At 39.3% G+C, this 13,066-nt stretch overlaps 1 protein-coding gene across 2 annotated transcripts in view; it reads left to right on the top strand.

The window, feature by feature from the left end:
- LOC126968639 (kinesin-like protein KIF21A) overlaps positions 1-13,066 on the top strand; it is a 128,935-nt gene that overhangs the window by 85,958 nt on the left and 29,911 nt on the right. Inside the window, exons 17-21 of one of the 2 annotated variants that reach the window (XM_050813657.1) lie at positions 40-201; positions 819-991; positions 2,783-2,881; positions 3,895-4,041; positions 4,727-4,840. In XM_050813657.1, coding sequence (XP_050669614.1) covers positions 40-201; positions 819-991; positions 2,783-2,881; positions 3,895-4,041; positions 4,727-4,840 — 695 coding nt within the window. The remainder of the gene's footprint in view (positions 1-39; positions 202-818; positions 992-2,782; positions 2,882-3,894; positions 4,042-4,726; positions 4,841-13,066) is intronic. The other variant, XM_050813658.1, reaches the window with a different exon arrangement.

The following is a 13,066-nucleotide window of genomic DNA, read 5'->3' as shown; positions in this document are numbered from 1 at the left end:
ATTAATAAAAATGACTATCTAAACATGTGAACCTTATAGGAGGAGAACGAAGAGAACGAGCTACCCCGGTTGTTGGAGCAGGTGGAGCCCGAGGCGTCTCGCTACGTGCTGTCCCGGCTGTCAGCGCTGGCTCTGCAGCACGCGCATGACGCGGCGCGCAGCTGCAAGGCGCTCAGAGACACGCAGTGTAGGCTCTCTGAGGTGACGTAGCTTTATTATCGATACCATAGACTGAATTTAGTCGTCTAAATTCAGAAGCAACTTACAAATTAGAAGCTTCTGATCCTTGTCCTTTTAATTACTGAATTAGTTACCACTTAAAGCGCGGCGAAATCGGACGTGTCATATACGAGGATGACTCCAGACACCAAAAAATTGGCCTTTGCCTAGCCCTGGTCATTGGCTCAATTAAAATAGAAAAAAGAAAAAGAAGACATGTGTAAAGAAGCCTTCCACTGGTAAATGTTATTCTGAGGCCAGAGGAATTTCTATGAATAAGTGATTTAGTTTGACTGTTTTCAATGTCAAATCTACTGTTCAAATTGTCTGGATATTTTTTTACCACCAGACTATATGTACAAAATGTTACCTTTCAACCATAATACATCGCACGTCTGGTGGTAACTTTATAGAAGTAGCTGCTGGCCAAAGTATTTCTGGACCGATACGACTCGGGCACGCTACTCATACAACTAAAGTATTACAAATCTCCATTACAGTGATGTGATGATTATGATTACAGTGTGACACAAAATGAATTATCAGGGCGCCTAAAGGAGTTTACACTTCAAAAATAAGTTTATATATGGTTTCATTAGGTGGAAGGCCAGTTGGAGCAGCAAGCCAGCGCGCTGCGAGCGGGTGTGGGTCAATCCGGGGAGGGGGGAGGCGAGGAGCAACTTGCTTCGTGGCACAACTCGCCTGCATTCGCCGCGCTTCTGGCTCATGTCTCCTCCGGCACCTCCACTAGATCCGTATCGCCCGTTGACAGGTCAGGACAGAGACACCTTTCATTACACTCATTAATTACATCCACCAGATCCTTATCGCCCGTTGACAGGTCAGTACAGTGACATCTTTCATTATACTCACCAGATCAGTATCGCCCATTGTCAGAACAGTGACACCTTTCATTACACTCATTAATTACATCCACCAGATCAGTATCGCCCGTTGACAGGTCAGGACAGTGACACCCTTCATTACACTCACTAATTACATACACCAGATCCATATCACCCGTTGACGTGTCAAGACAGCGACACCTTTCATTACACTCATTAATTACATACACCAGATCAGTATTGTCCGTTGTCAGGTCAGGACAGCGACACCTTTCATTACACTCATTAATTACATCCACCAGATCCATATCGCCCGTTGACAGATCAGGACAGTGACACCTTTCATTACACTCATTAATTACATCCACCATATCAGTATCGCCCGTTGACAGGTCAGGACAGTGACACCTTTCATTACACTCATTAATTACATCCACCATATCAGTATCGCCCGTTGACAGGTCAGGACAGTGACACCTTTCATTACACTCACTAATTACATACACCAGATCCATATCGCCCGTTGACAGTTCAGGACAGTGACACCTTTCATTACACTCACTAATTACATACACCAGATCCATATCGCCCGTTGACAGTTCAGGACAGTGACACCTTTCATTACACTCACTAATTACATACACCAGATCCATATCGCCCGTTGACAGTTCAGGACAGTGACACCTTTCATTACACTCATTAATTACATCCACCAGATCCATATCGCCCGTTGACAGTTCAGGACAGTGACACCTTTCATTACACTCACTAATTACATACACCAGATCCATATCGCCCGTTGACAGTTCAGGACAGTGACACCTTTCATTACACTCATTAATTACATACACCAGATCCATATCGCCCGTTGACAGTTCAGGACAGTGACACCTTTCATTACACTCACTAATTACATACACCAGATCCATATCGCCCGTTGACAGTTCAGGACAGTGACACCTTTCATTACACTCACTAATTACATACACCAGATCCATATCGCCCGTTGACAGTTCAGGACAGTGACACCTTTCATTACACTCACTAATTACATACACCAGATCCATATCGCCCGTTGACAGTTCAGGACAGTGACACCTTTCATTACACTCATTAATTACATCCACCAGATCCATATCGCCCGTTGACAGTTCAGGACAGTGACACCTTTCATTACACTCACTAATTACATACACCAGATCCATATCGCCCGTTGACAGTTCAGGACAGTGACACCTTTCATTACACTCATTAATTACATCCACCAGATCCATATCGCCCGTTGACAGTTCAGGACAGTGACACCTTTCATTACACTCACTAATTACATACACCAGATCCATATCGCCCGTTGACAGTTCAGGACAGTGACACCTTTCATTACACTCATTAATTACATCCACCAGATCAGTATCTATATATTCATGATAATATGCCTTATGTGCAATATATATTTGTTTATAGATATATTTATATATATATATAAGTAAGCTGAAATATATATATTTACTATTGCGGTGTTCTAGATAAAGTTCGCTATTAGACGGAGGCATGGAGAGACAATGAAGTCCTAGTATTAGGGCCCCCGTTGGTTACTCTTCGGGGGCGGAACCGTAATAATGATTTCGTTGTAGAATCGTATAATTTTTATTTCCACAAATCACAACAGTTTTCCTATAATTATCAATCAATGCAGTCATGCAAATATTATGTTACAGTGCCTTAATAGAGAACCGAATACCCGTACTGGCGATGCGAGAGGTGAACACGGCACCGACATCGCCGCCCGATGACAACCCCCACTTTCAAAGAAATACGTAAGTCCAAAGAGGATGTAAATACTACGTAATAAGAGGCGGGATTGCCAAAGTAAAAATTGAATTTTAGTTTAGTATGAAACCTGAAGTGATTTGACATAAGTTTGAAATAAGAATTACAATATTATGGCGACGAAGTTTAATCCGGCTAAGTTTGAAAGCCAATAGATGCATAAAACGTAGTGGTTTTCGGCTATTTCCGTTTTATACAAGATTAAACAAGATATTACAAGTCAATATATCAATGACTGAACGTTTCATTCAGTAGAGAGTTTCGCTAGGCTGGTAAGCCCTTGATTGAATCTTTCGACGTCAGCACAAGGAATGTTTCGAGAATCTGGTTTAATTTTCAAAAACTCAAATAAAATAATCTCCGCGCACGATAAGATGGGGTCCGGCCGCCATCGCAGTGATGTCAGGTCCAATCAAAGTTGCCGTTAGTGGACTGTCTGTGTTTCCATGCAGGCGTTCATACGCAGAGATTATAAGACCATCAGTATTTAGACCGACATCAGTCAAATTCGGTGAGGTTTTTGAGTCTTCCACGCACAACCACTGCCAGTGGGAGGCTTCTCTGCACAGGATGCCGGCTAGATTATGGGTACTACAACAACGCCTATTTCTACCGTGAACCAGTAATGGATAAGTATTATTGTGTTTTCGGTCTGAAGGGCGCCGTAGCTAGTGAAATTACTGGGCAAATAATTCTTAACATCTTATGTCTCAAGGTGACAAGATTTTGGGTGTTGCAAAAATAATCCTGTGCGGCAGTGCATTGTAGGGCGTATCAATTTCTATCAACTGAAGGTCCTACTTATCTCGTCCCTTAATGTCATGAAAGAAACCAAACTGAAGGACTGCTTCCCAGGTGATTTTAGGTAGAAGTGTATTGAAGATTAGCTTAAAATAGTCCGTAGGAGGGTGCCTCCTTGAAATTACGTTGGTTATGAATACTCCAAAAATATTGATCGCACTTAAAATGATAATGATGTTTGTAATGATTGTACTTGCAGGGTTCGCCGCGGGTCGGTACGTCTGCGAGATCTGGGCGTGTACAGTCGCGACGAGAACACTGACCCGATGACGCAGTCCATGATTGAACCCACGTCCCCCAAGCCGATACCGCTCAGTAGAGTACCAAGCGCCCCTGGCAGCCTCAGGTATGATAGATTCACGTGTTGATCTCCAGATTTAGATAAGGTTTATTGTATTAATGAAAGAGTTCTTTAATATTATTCAGACTATTTTATAATTAGTAGTTGACTATAATTAAAAACTGTTCTCAGAAGTTTTTTTTTTTGGTTTTATGTTCGGAATAAATCGAGCTCTTTCACTAGTTGCGGCACTCTTGAGATCGAAGTACAATAATGATAACACATGACTGCTTCCAGATAGAAAAACGTGTAACGCTGGTACCTGTGCAGTGTAATCTCTAAGCCAAGTGCAATTTATTTCCGAGCACTTTTAAATTCGCGAATTCAACATTCACGATAGTGCATGTGAACGCAACGTTCTTGTATAGCATTAACTGTCATATAATAAAAAAAAATCCGCTGAGATTGTTGCGCCCATTCTTATCAGGTCTGAGGCAGTCGTTTTCAAAACCTACCACCAAACATTGGTACTAGTTAGTTTTTGTCTTTCAATAAGTGATGTCACATCCTATTTTGAACAAAAATATTTGAATTTGAATATTGCTCAACCTAGTATTTTGATGGGGTAAACATGAGTGAATGAAATTGAATGAAAAACGTTTGTTGTCTTTCTAGATAAAAACGTTTTCAGATAGACAGTATTGTTTTTAAATGTGTTAAAACCTGTTAACACGAACATCTCACATTGCAGAGGTCTGACGCCGCTGGCACACAGTGTGACGTCATCGCCGGTGTCGACTCGCCGCGCCCCTGAGAGTCCGCGGCCTCTTCGACGCCAGCACTCCCTCTCGAAGCCCGCCTCATTGTACGTACAACTTTATGCTTACCAGCCCCTTTGGAACCTCACATAAACTTACCCCTGCGATATTTACAATAGCAGACCAAACATACATAGACAAAAAAAGTGTATATGTACTTATGTGTGCACTCAAGAAGTTATACTTCTTTGGGCTGACGAAGCATAAATCATTAAAATTATTTATTCCTCGTTCTATTCTACGTTTCTAGCAAGAACAATTTTGTAAAAATCTTACAAAGATGGCTTTGACAGTTAATTATTAAATAACGAATACGGCTGGATGGGCTTGAACCCTTTGCCTGTCCTAATAATGGACGAAGAAACCAAAAAACAATAATGCAAGTGAGAAAATTTTAGCAACCAACTTTTGTGTTATATTGATGCGCGCGCATCTTAAAATTTCACTCTCATCATTTATTCACAACGCGCCTAAAGAAGTATAACTTCAAAAAAGTTTTCAATTGACCTATGAGCTAGTTCAAACTCCTATTAAAACTATGCTGTTACAATTTTTCAAACAAATGCAGTATTACTAACGCCCGTTACGCCCACACGAAATGGTGGACGTAATGGTGTTAAAAAAATATAGCTTTACGATATTAGATAAATAAGTTTTACATTTGAATTGTAATTAACTACAATGTTTTGGGTTGGTAAATCAAGCTATCAAGAAAGTTTTGAATGTCAGTTAATAGTATTTAGACAACTTCGCTAGTGACGGAGCCAATCCCTAAAATAATTAAAGTTCTGTACCCAATACTTACTAATAACTTGAACTTAAATAAGGAATCCTATATAATGGACAAACATATAAAAGTATGAGAACTATTGGATTTAGAATACAAAATAAAAAAAATATTTAGTTTGGTATCATACAAATTAATTTACACCAAGAAGATTTATTGGGGAAAACACAATGCTTATAACTTATTGGTAAGACAATGTATTTACTGTGTATTGTATTATTTTTATTTATGTTTTGTGTTAAGCGTTCGGGAAGCTCCGTAAAATTTTCTCATCCCAAATACCACAGTGTCTTACTACAAAGATTTTCAACCAGTGTATGTTGCCAGTGATGATTTACGGTATACAGACGTGGTCACTAACAAATGGGCCTGATGAGAAAACTCATGGTCGCTCAGAGGACAATGGAGAAGGCCATGGTCAGAATTTACCTGCGAGATCGAATCAGAAATGAGGACATCCGTAGGAGAACCAAAGTTACCGACATGACCCAAATGATTGCGAAACTGAAGTGGCAGTGGGCAGGGCACATATTTCGATGGACAGGTGACTGGTGGGGCAGAAATGTCCTCGAATGGCGACCACGTATCGATAGACGCAGGTGTTGGTAGGCCCCCCACAAGATGGACCGACGATCTGGTCAAGATCGTCGGGAATACGGTGGATGAGGACAGCGCAGGACCGATCGTCGTGGAGATCTTTGGGGGAGGCCTTTGTCCAGCAGTGGACATCTTCCGGCTGATGATGATTTGGGCTGATATTATGATTTGGGCTATATTCATAACACTGAGAGCGTTTCCGTGTTCAAATAGCTCAGTTAATCAGAATCATTGTCAGCGCTTATACCAAACTATATGTTGGGGAATCTATTAGATACTCAAATATTACAATGTAAGAGTAAATCAGACATATCAAACATCGCCACGAAAAAATAAGTACAAATTACACATAAGTTTAGGTAGAAGTAATATATGTTATGCAGGGTGTAACCACGCACCACAACCACTAACTATTATTTATAGATATCAAAAAACTTTAAAATGATGTCGAAACTACGTTAACTAATCAGTAAAATGACTTCAATAAGGTTTTAAAAATTAAACGAAAAGAATAAAAAAAAGTGTGTATGTAGAACAATATTGTAAAAATCTTGCAACGATGGCTTTGACAATTATTTTTTTTACGGGCTTGAACACTTTGCCTATCCTAATTCAGAAAATTAACTAATAGTAATAATAACTAATAACTTCAGAAAATTTTAGGAACCAACTTCACCCTGTTACTTTTGTGTTACAGTGATGTATCATCTCTGTCTCTCATCATATTTTCATAACGCGCCTTAAGAAGTGTAACTTCAATATTAATATTAAACACTCCCATACATTTAGTATTAGATTATCAAAAATTAAACGAGATAAGATAACAAATATTTACTGCATTTACGGTGGACACTATGAATAAAGTATTATTATTATTTCTAAATGTATGAATAATTTATTATTAATTTGTCTATTTTACTGTATTGTAGTAGTAGTTGTGTAGTATTTTCTGTCCTTTCCCCCCACTACCCTGCTACCTCGCCGTGCATGCAACTTGCTTGGGTTATATTGTGTGCTATTCTGTTTAGTTGGGTTATCTCAGAAGTGAAACTTTTTGTGTGACTTAAACAGCACTTAATAAACTTTGTCTATAGACAGAGATCTATAAGCAATATTTTTTATTATATTGAATGTAGTTTCACATAAACACTATACGCGTTAGTAAAATACGAGACTAATTTGAATATATTATTTTGATATTTATTTATATTTTGTATCTTCACAACAGTACAGTCTTGTGTGTACGTTGTTTTTTTTCTATATTTGAACGTGTATATGCATTTTGAGAATTGCTGTAAAGTTACACAATTAGTTATAGTTATTTATGCCATTGTTGTGTAATAAAGGGTATTAAATCACGAATGTTGGTGATAAAGAGTATCATATGAGTTTTTTAATACCTAATTATCAACAGTTGCATACAAGACCTTATGTACACCCATAATATGAATCCTCTATAAAAGATTTTGAAACAGTTAGATTTCTACACACACACACACACATACTCACGCCTTGTTCCCGTCGGGGTAGGCAGAGACAATAGAATGCCATTTGCTTCTATCCTTACACACCTCACGCGCTTCCTCTACATTCATTACTCTTTTCATACATGCTCGCCGGTTGCGGGTGCTTCGGACCTCTCCTTTTCTCAAAACGTCCCCAATTTGATCGACGAATGTTCTACGAGGTCTCCCGCGACCGGCTTGCCCACACACACTTGCCTTATATATTTGATGCGTCATTCTTTCTTCACTCATTCGCTCCACATGTCCAAACCATTTAAGCATCCCTTTTTCAGTCCTTGTCACAACATCCTCTTTCAAACCACAGCGCGCTCGTATTACCGCATTCGGAATTCTATCAGTCAGTCTTACCCCACACATACTACGCAGTGATCGCATCTCAACTGCGTTAATTCTGCTTTTATGCTTCTTCTGCCATACCCAACTCTCACTTCCATACATTAACGTGGCGACAAGCACTCCATTATGTACAGCCATTCGCGCTTCTATTGGCACAGTCTTACCGTTTATAAAGGCATGCAGCGCTCCATTCACACAATTTCCCGCAGTCACTCTCCTTTCAATATCACCTTCAAATCTTCCGTCTCTTGTAAACATGCTACCCAAATATACGAATTCTGTAACTTGTTCTACCCTTTCATCTTCAATCGTGATAGTACACTCAGTCAACCTTTCATCCTTCTCAAATACCATCACTTTCGTCTTTCTTGCATTTACTTTCAAACCTCTCTCTTTAAAGCTCCCGTTCAAACAGTCAATCATTTGTTGCAACTCATTTACCGATGATGAAAAAATGACTTGATCATCGGCGTACAAGAGGCACTTAACACACAACCCTTCCATATTGATTCCACATTGCATTTCTCTCACATCATTCATGCATCTATCCATGAATAGGTTGAACAACCAAGGCGACGCTACACAACCCTGTCTGACACCTTTGGAGATATCAAACCAGCCCGTATAGGCACCATTAACACGAACACAGGCTTGAGAATCCCTGTACAGAGATTTCAGAGCCCTTATCAGAAAATTGTCCACCCCCTACATAGATAAGACCTTCCATAATTCCTTTCTATTCACCCTATCATATGCCTTTTCCAAGTCTATGAACGCGCAATATACTTTCTGGTTTTTTTCCAGACATTTTTCAGTGATGCAGCGTAAGGAAAAGACTTGATCCGTACATCCCATTCCCTTCCGAAATCCCGCTTGCACATCCCATACCTTGTCATTAGTCACATTCATTACTCTTTCAATCAATATTCTGGCATACACTTTTCCAACAACACTAAGAAGGCTGATCCCGCGATAATTTTGACATTCCTGCTGCGAGCCTTTGCCTTTATAAATTGGGACAATCACTGCCTTCGTCCAATCGTCTGGAACTTGGCCCTGTTTCCAACATAAATTAAAAAGGCGATGCAGCAGGCTCACTATTAGTCCATCGCCAGCCTTCAACATTTCAGTCGTCACTCGATCATACCCAGCAGACTTTCCCGACCTCATACCTCTTAACGCTTTCATAATTTCATCCAAACCTATTTCATCACTCGGGTCCACAAACATATCTATTATCTCTTCTTGCTCTTTTTCACTTACATCTTTCTCGTATAAGCTCTCAAAATAATTCTTCCAGCACTCTAGTATCATACTTTCTTCATGTATGACCTCACCTTGTTCATTCCTAATCAGTTTCATAGATGAATTTATATTTGTTCCCCGCGCTTCTTTCACGAGTTTCCAAAACAGTTTTATATTATCTCGGAAACTTGCGCCGAATTGTTCCTTATATTTCACCTTTTTCTCATTCCTTTTCTTCTCTATACATTCTTTAACTTTCGCTTTCACGCATCTATATTTGTCCTTGATTTCTTTAACATTATCTTCATTCATACCGCCACTCGCTCTATTTGTTGCTTCTATTGCCAAGACATCCAGCCATGCTTTTTTCTTTTCCTCAACCATTCTTCTAGTTTCATCATCCCACCAGTCGGCATTTTGGCATTTCTTGCGCCTTCTTTTACTCACACCGCATACATCATCAGCACATTTAATAATGTTGGTTTTAAATACCGACCATACATCATTCACACTTTCCTCATTAACATCACTCCAGCTTTTTTCTAGCTGTTCACTCAATTGCTTTTTATACATCTCTTTTACTTGCTGATCTTTCAATCTTTCCACTTTTATACGTTCTAATTCAGTAGTTGACCCTTTTGATCTGTGCCGCCAGCGCTTAAACAAACCACTTATTCTGCTAATTACCAAATAGTGATCTGTGCCGACATCTGGTCCACGATAGGCTCTAGTATCCACTAGTTTCATTTTTATTCTTTCATCGACTATCACAAGATCTATCATACTCCTTAACACAACATTGCCTTCCTTCTTTTGCCACGTGTACATATGTATCATCTTATGCTGAAACCACGTATTCATCACAGACAGACCCATCTCCACACATATATCTAACAAGTATACGCCGTTGTCATTCACACTCTTATCCCCAAACGTCCCAAGCACATTTTCATACCCATCACGCTTCACTCCAAACCTTGCATTGAAATCTCCAAGCATGACAATACGTTCATTCAACTTACGCAATAACAAAACTTCTCTCGTTTGTTCCCAAAATTCTTCTCTTACCGCCTTACTATGGGAAGAGTCCGGAGCGTATACACCTACCAAAAATAGAGGTGTCAGACCTACTTTCAGTCGGACCCAGATAAGGCGGGGACTTACGCACTCATACTCTCGCATGCATTCTGCCATTCGCTCTGAAAGAAGTATACCGACGCCTTTACTGCCATGTTCTTCATCTGGAACTCCCGACCATATTTCTGTGAACGGGCCGCGCGTCAGTATCTCTTTCCCTTTACGTTTTGTCTCATTCACACACAGCACATCTAATTTTCTTTCATTCATTAACTCGTAAATTTCATCCAGTTTCTCATTCATTCCTCCTCTAACATTCAAAGTCGCAAAACGGCATTCCGATGCCCACTTTCCGCCCCGGCGAGAACAATTTGGACTTAGGTTTTGGCGTGACGTATGGCGAATATCGTCGCCGCCTACAGCTGTTAGGTTGCTCCCCCCAGAATACGAGGAGCAGCCTCGTCCTGCAGATACAGGAGGAGGAGGGGATTCTCCGGCTCTGCCGGTACCCCCCTGGGGTACAGTTACAGTATTTTTTCCTACAGCCATGTTCCCGACGGTAATTGTTTGTTAGGCTGTATGATGTCTTTGGGGTTTGACAGCCAGCCCCTAAGCGGCGGGACAGAATACCGGGTTTATTTCAAGTTTTCCTTCTCTAAGATCGGAGACGTCAAAAGCTTGATGATATTACGGACGTCAAAATACCTTAGTCGGCTTTTACGACGCCTCGGTAAGAGTGAGGGAGGTCTATTCTACTCTGCCGGATACCCCACGGCAACGGTTAGATTTCTGCTAACATTAAAGTAGCCAGTCCTAGTAACCATTACATAATCCAAACGAGTGTTGTAATGTTGTACTGAATTTCATTACAACACTCGTTTGGATGATGTCATGGTTATTAGGACATTGGGTGCTTTAAAGTTGGCAATAAACTGTCTTAGAATCTTTAATAGAGGATTTAAAGCATGAGTGTAGATAAACTTCTTTAAATTGGCTGCATTAATTGTTTATTAGAGCTCGTATGTAAAATAAATGACAACTGAAAAGAGAATCGCTTACTTTGTGAGTACATTGCTTAAAAAATTTCAGAAATAAATTTATTTACTTACCCAAATAAAAAAATTCCCGTTAGCAAAAAAAAAGTAAATTTGTCGTTAGACTCTTCTGATGATGATTGAATTTAAATGCAAAATCAGATCATAAAATAATTTTTAAAAACACCCTCATTTTGTAATTAGGCACTTCACAAATTAATGATAGTTGCCATCGTTGGTTACTAACATCTTCAGGTTTTTGAACATTACGAATATTGGCAGCTTATGTAAAGATTTCTAAATTATTTTACTGTCATTAAACAAAGTATTAACATTGCAGGCGAATGAAAACCCAGTCACTCATTTAAGAGTAGTAAAGTTTTGTCCCATTGAGAGTGATGAGAGTGCACGTTTTTCAATTAAACATATTTTAATTTGCACGTCGTGTACTGGCGAAGGTTGCTAGGGTGATGGTATTGTGGGGGGAGGAGGGTTAATGACTCACCCCGTGGTTGCTTGCAGCCTTCTCACCGACCTGTCCATAGTGGAAGATTGACGCAGCTCGCAACACCCAGCACCGCCCAGTAATACCCTCCTGCTGTTTTGTACTTCTGCGATCCTAGTAATCTGCTTGTCTTTTATCTTACATAATATACTCTCAATGATATGACAGCATGAGTTTCTTATCTCACATTCTATTTAAGTATTTCCTTGATTAGCGAGTACAACACATATAAATTGATTGACATATATTTGATTTGATTTAGATTTTATTTGAGCGTACTTCTATTTTGGTAAGAATTCACTTACGTAAAACTTAGCTGAGTGTAGGCTTATTTTTATAGTCATTTGGCAGCTAAAAGTCACTGACCTGTATAAATATGACTGGACAGGCTGTTCCATATGTTTGACAGCAAATTTTTTGTGCCTATTTGAAGCGCCACTCGCGAGCGTCCAGAGAACTAATTTTGACGTTTAATACAAATGGCTGCGAAGAAACGTACAATACTCTGAAGTATTTTTGCATTTGAATTAATTTCGTTCGTTTTCCGTGTTATTTATACTTCAAGAATCAACGTATTAAAATTCGCAATTTGTTTTGTAAATAGTTTCCCACCATCTAATGATATTTGCTGAGGTTGTCATTACTAGTTTTATCACCGCAGACTCTCAAAAAAAAATGGCGAATATCAAACAGGCACAAAAACACTTTGACAGCCGCTAGTCCAGTGGTATATAGTAGAGGTCAGTGCTAAAATTACATTTAATCTTAAGACAGCCCAATGCAAAAGTCAAGTTCGCGTTTTATCACACTCGGCTAAGTTTTACCTTAGTAAAGTCTGAGCAGTCTAAGTACGCTCTTTAAATCTCAGCTTAAGTCTTAAAAAAGTACTTTTATACTGTCTGATATCATACTGGTAGAAATCATTTAATAAATAAAGTCTGCCATGATGTTTTACAGTAGTATGTAGTATTCAAATCACGTCGCAGAAGTACAAAATGTTAGAAGAATATGTAAGTAGTTAGTATGTAACTAACAACTTGTAACAAAAATGTATATTTGATGAAAACAATATAATTATGAAGGAATAAATATGTTTGGTTTTGGTTTTACGAAGTTCTGTGCGAAAATCTACAATTCCATCTTAATGCGATCCATAATATGTGTAT

The sequence above is a fragment of the Leptidea sinapis genome, chromosome 16 (genome assembly GCF_905404315.1).
Source record: "Leptidea sinapis chromosome 16, ilLepSina1.1, whole genome shotgun sequence".
Lineage (NCBI taxonomy): Eukaryota > Metazoa > Arthropoda > Insecta > Lepidoptera > Pieridae > Leptidea > Leptidea sinapis.
This window is presented reverse-complemented; position numbering and strand designations above follow the sequence as displayed.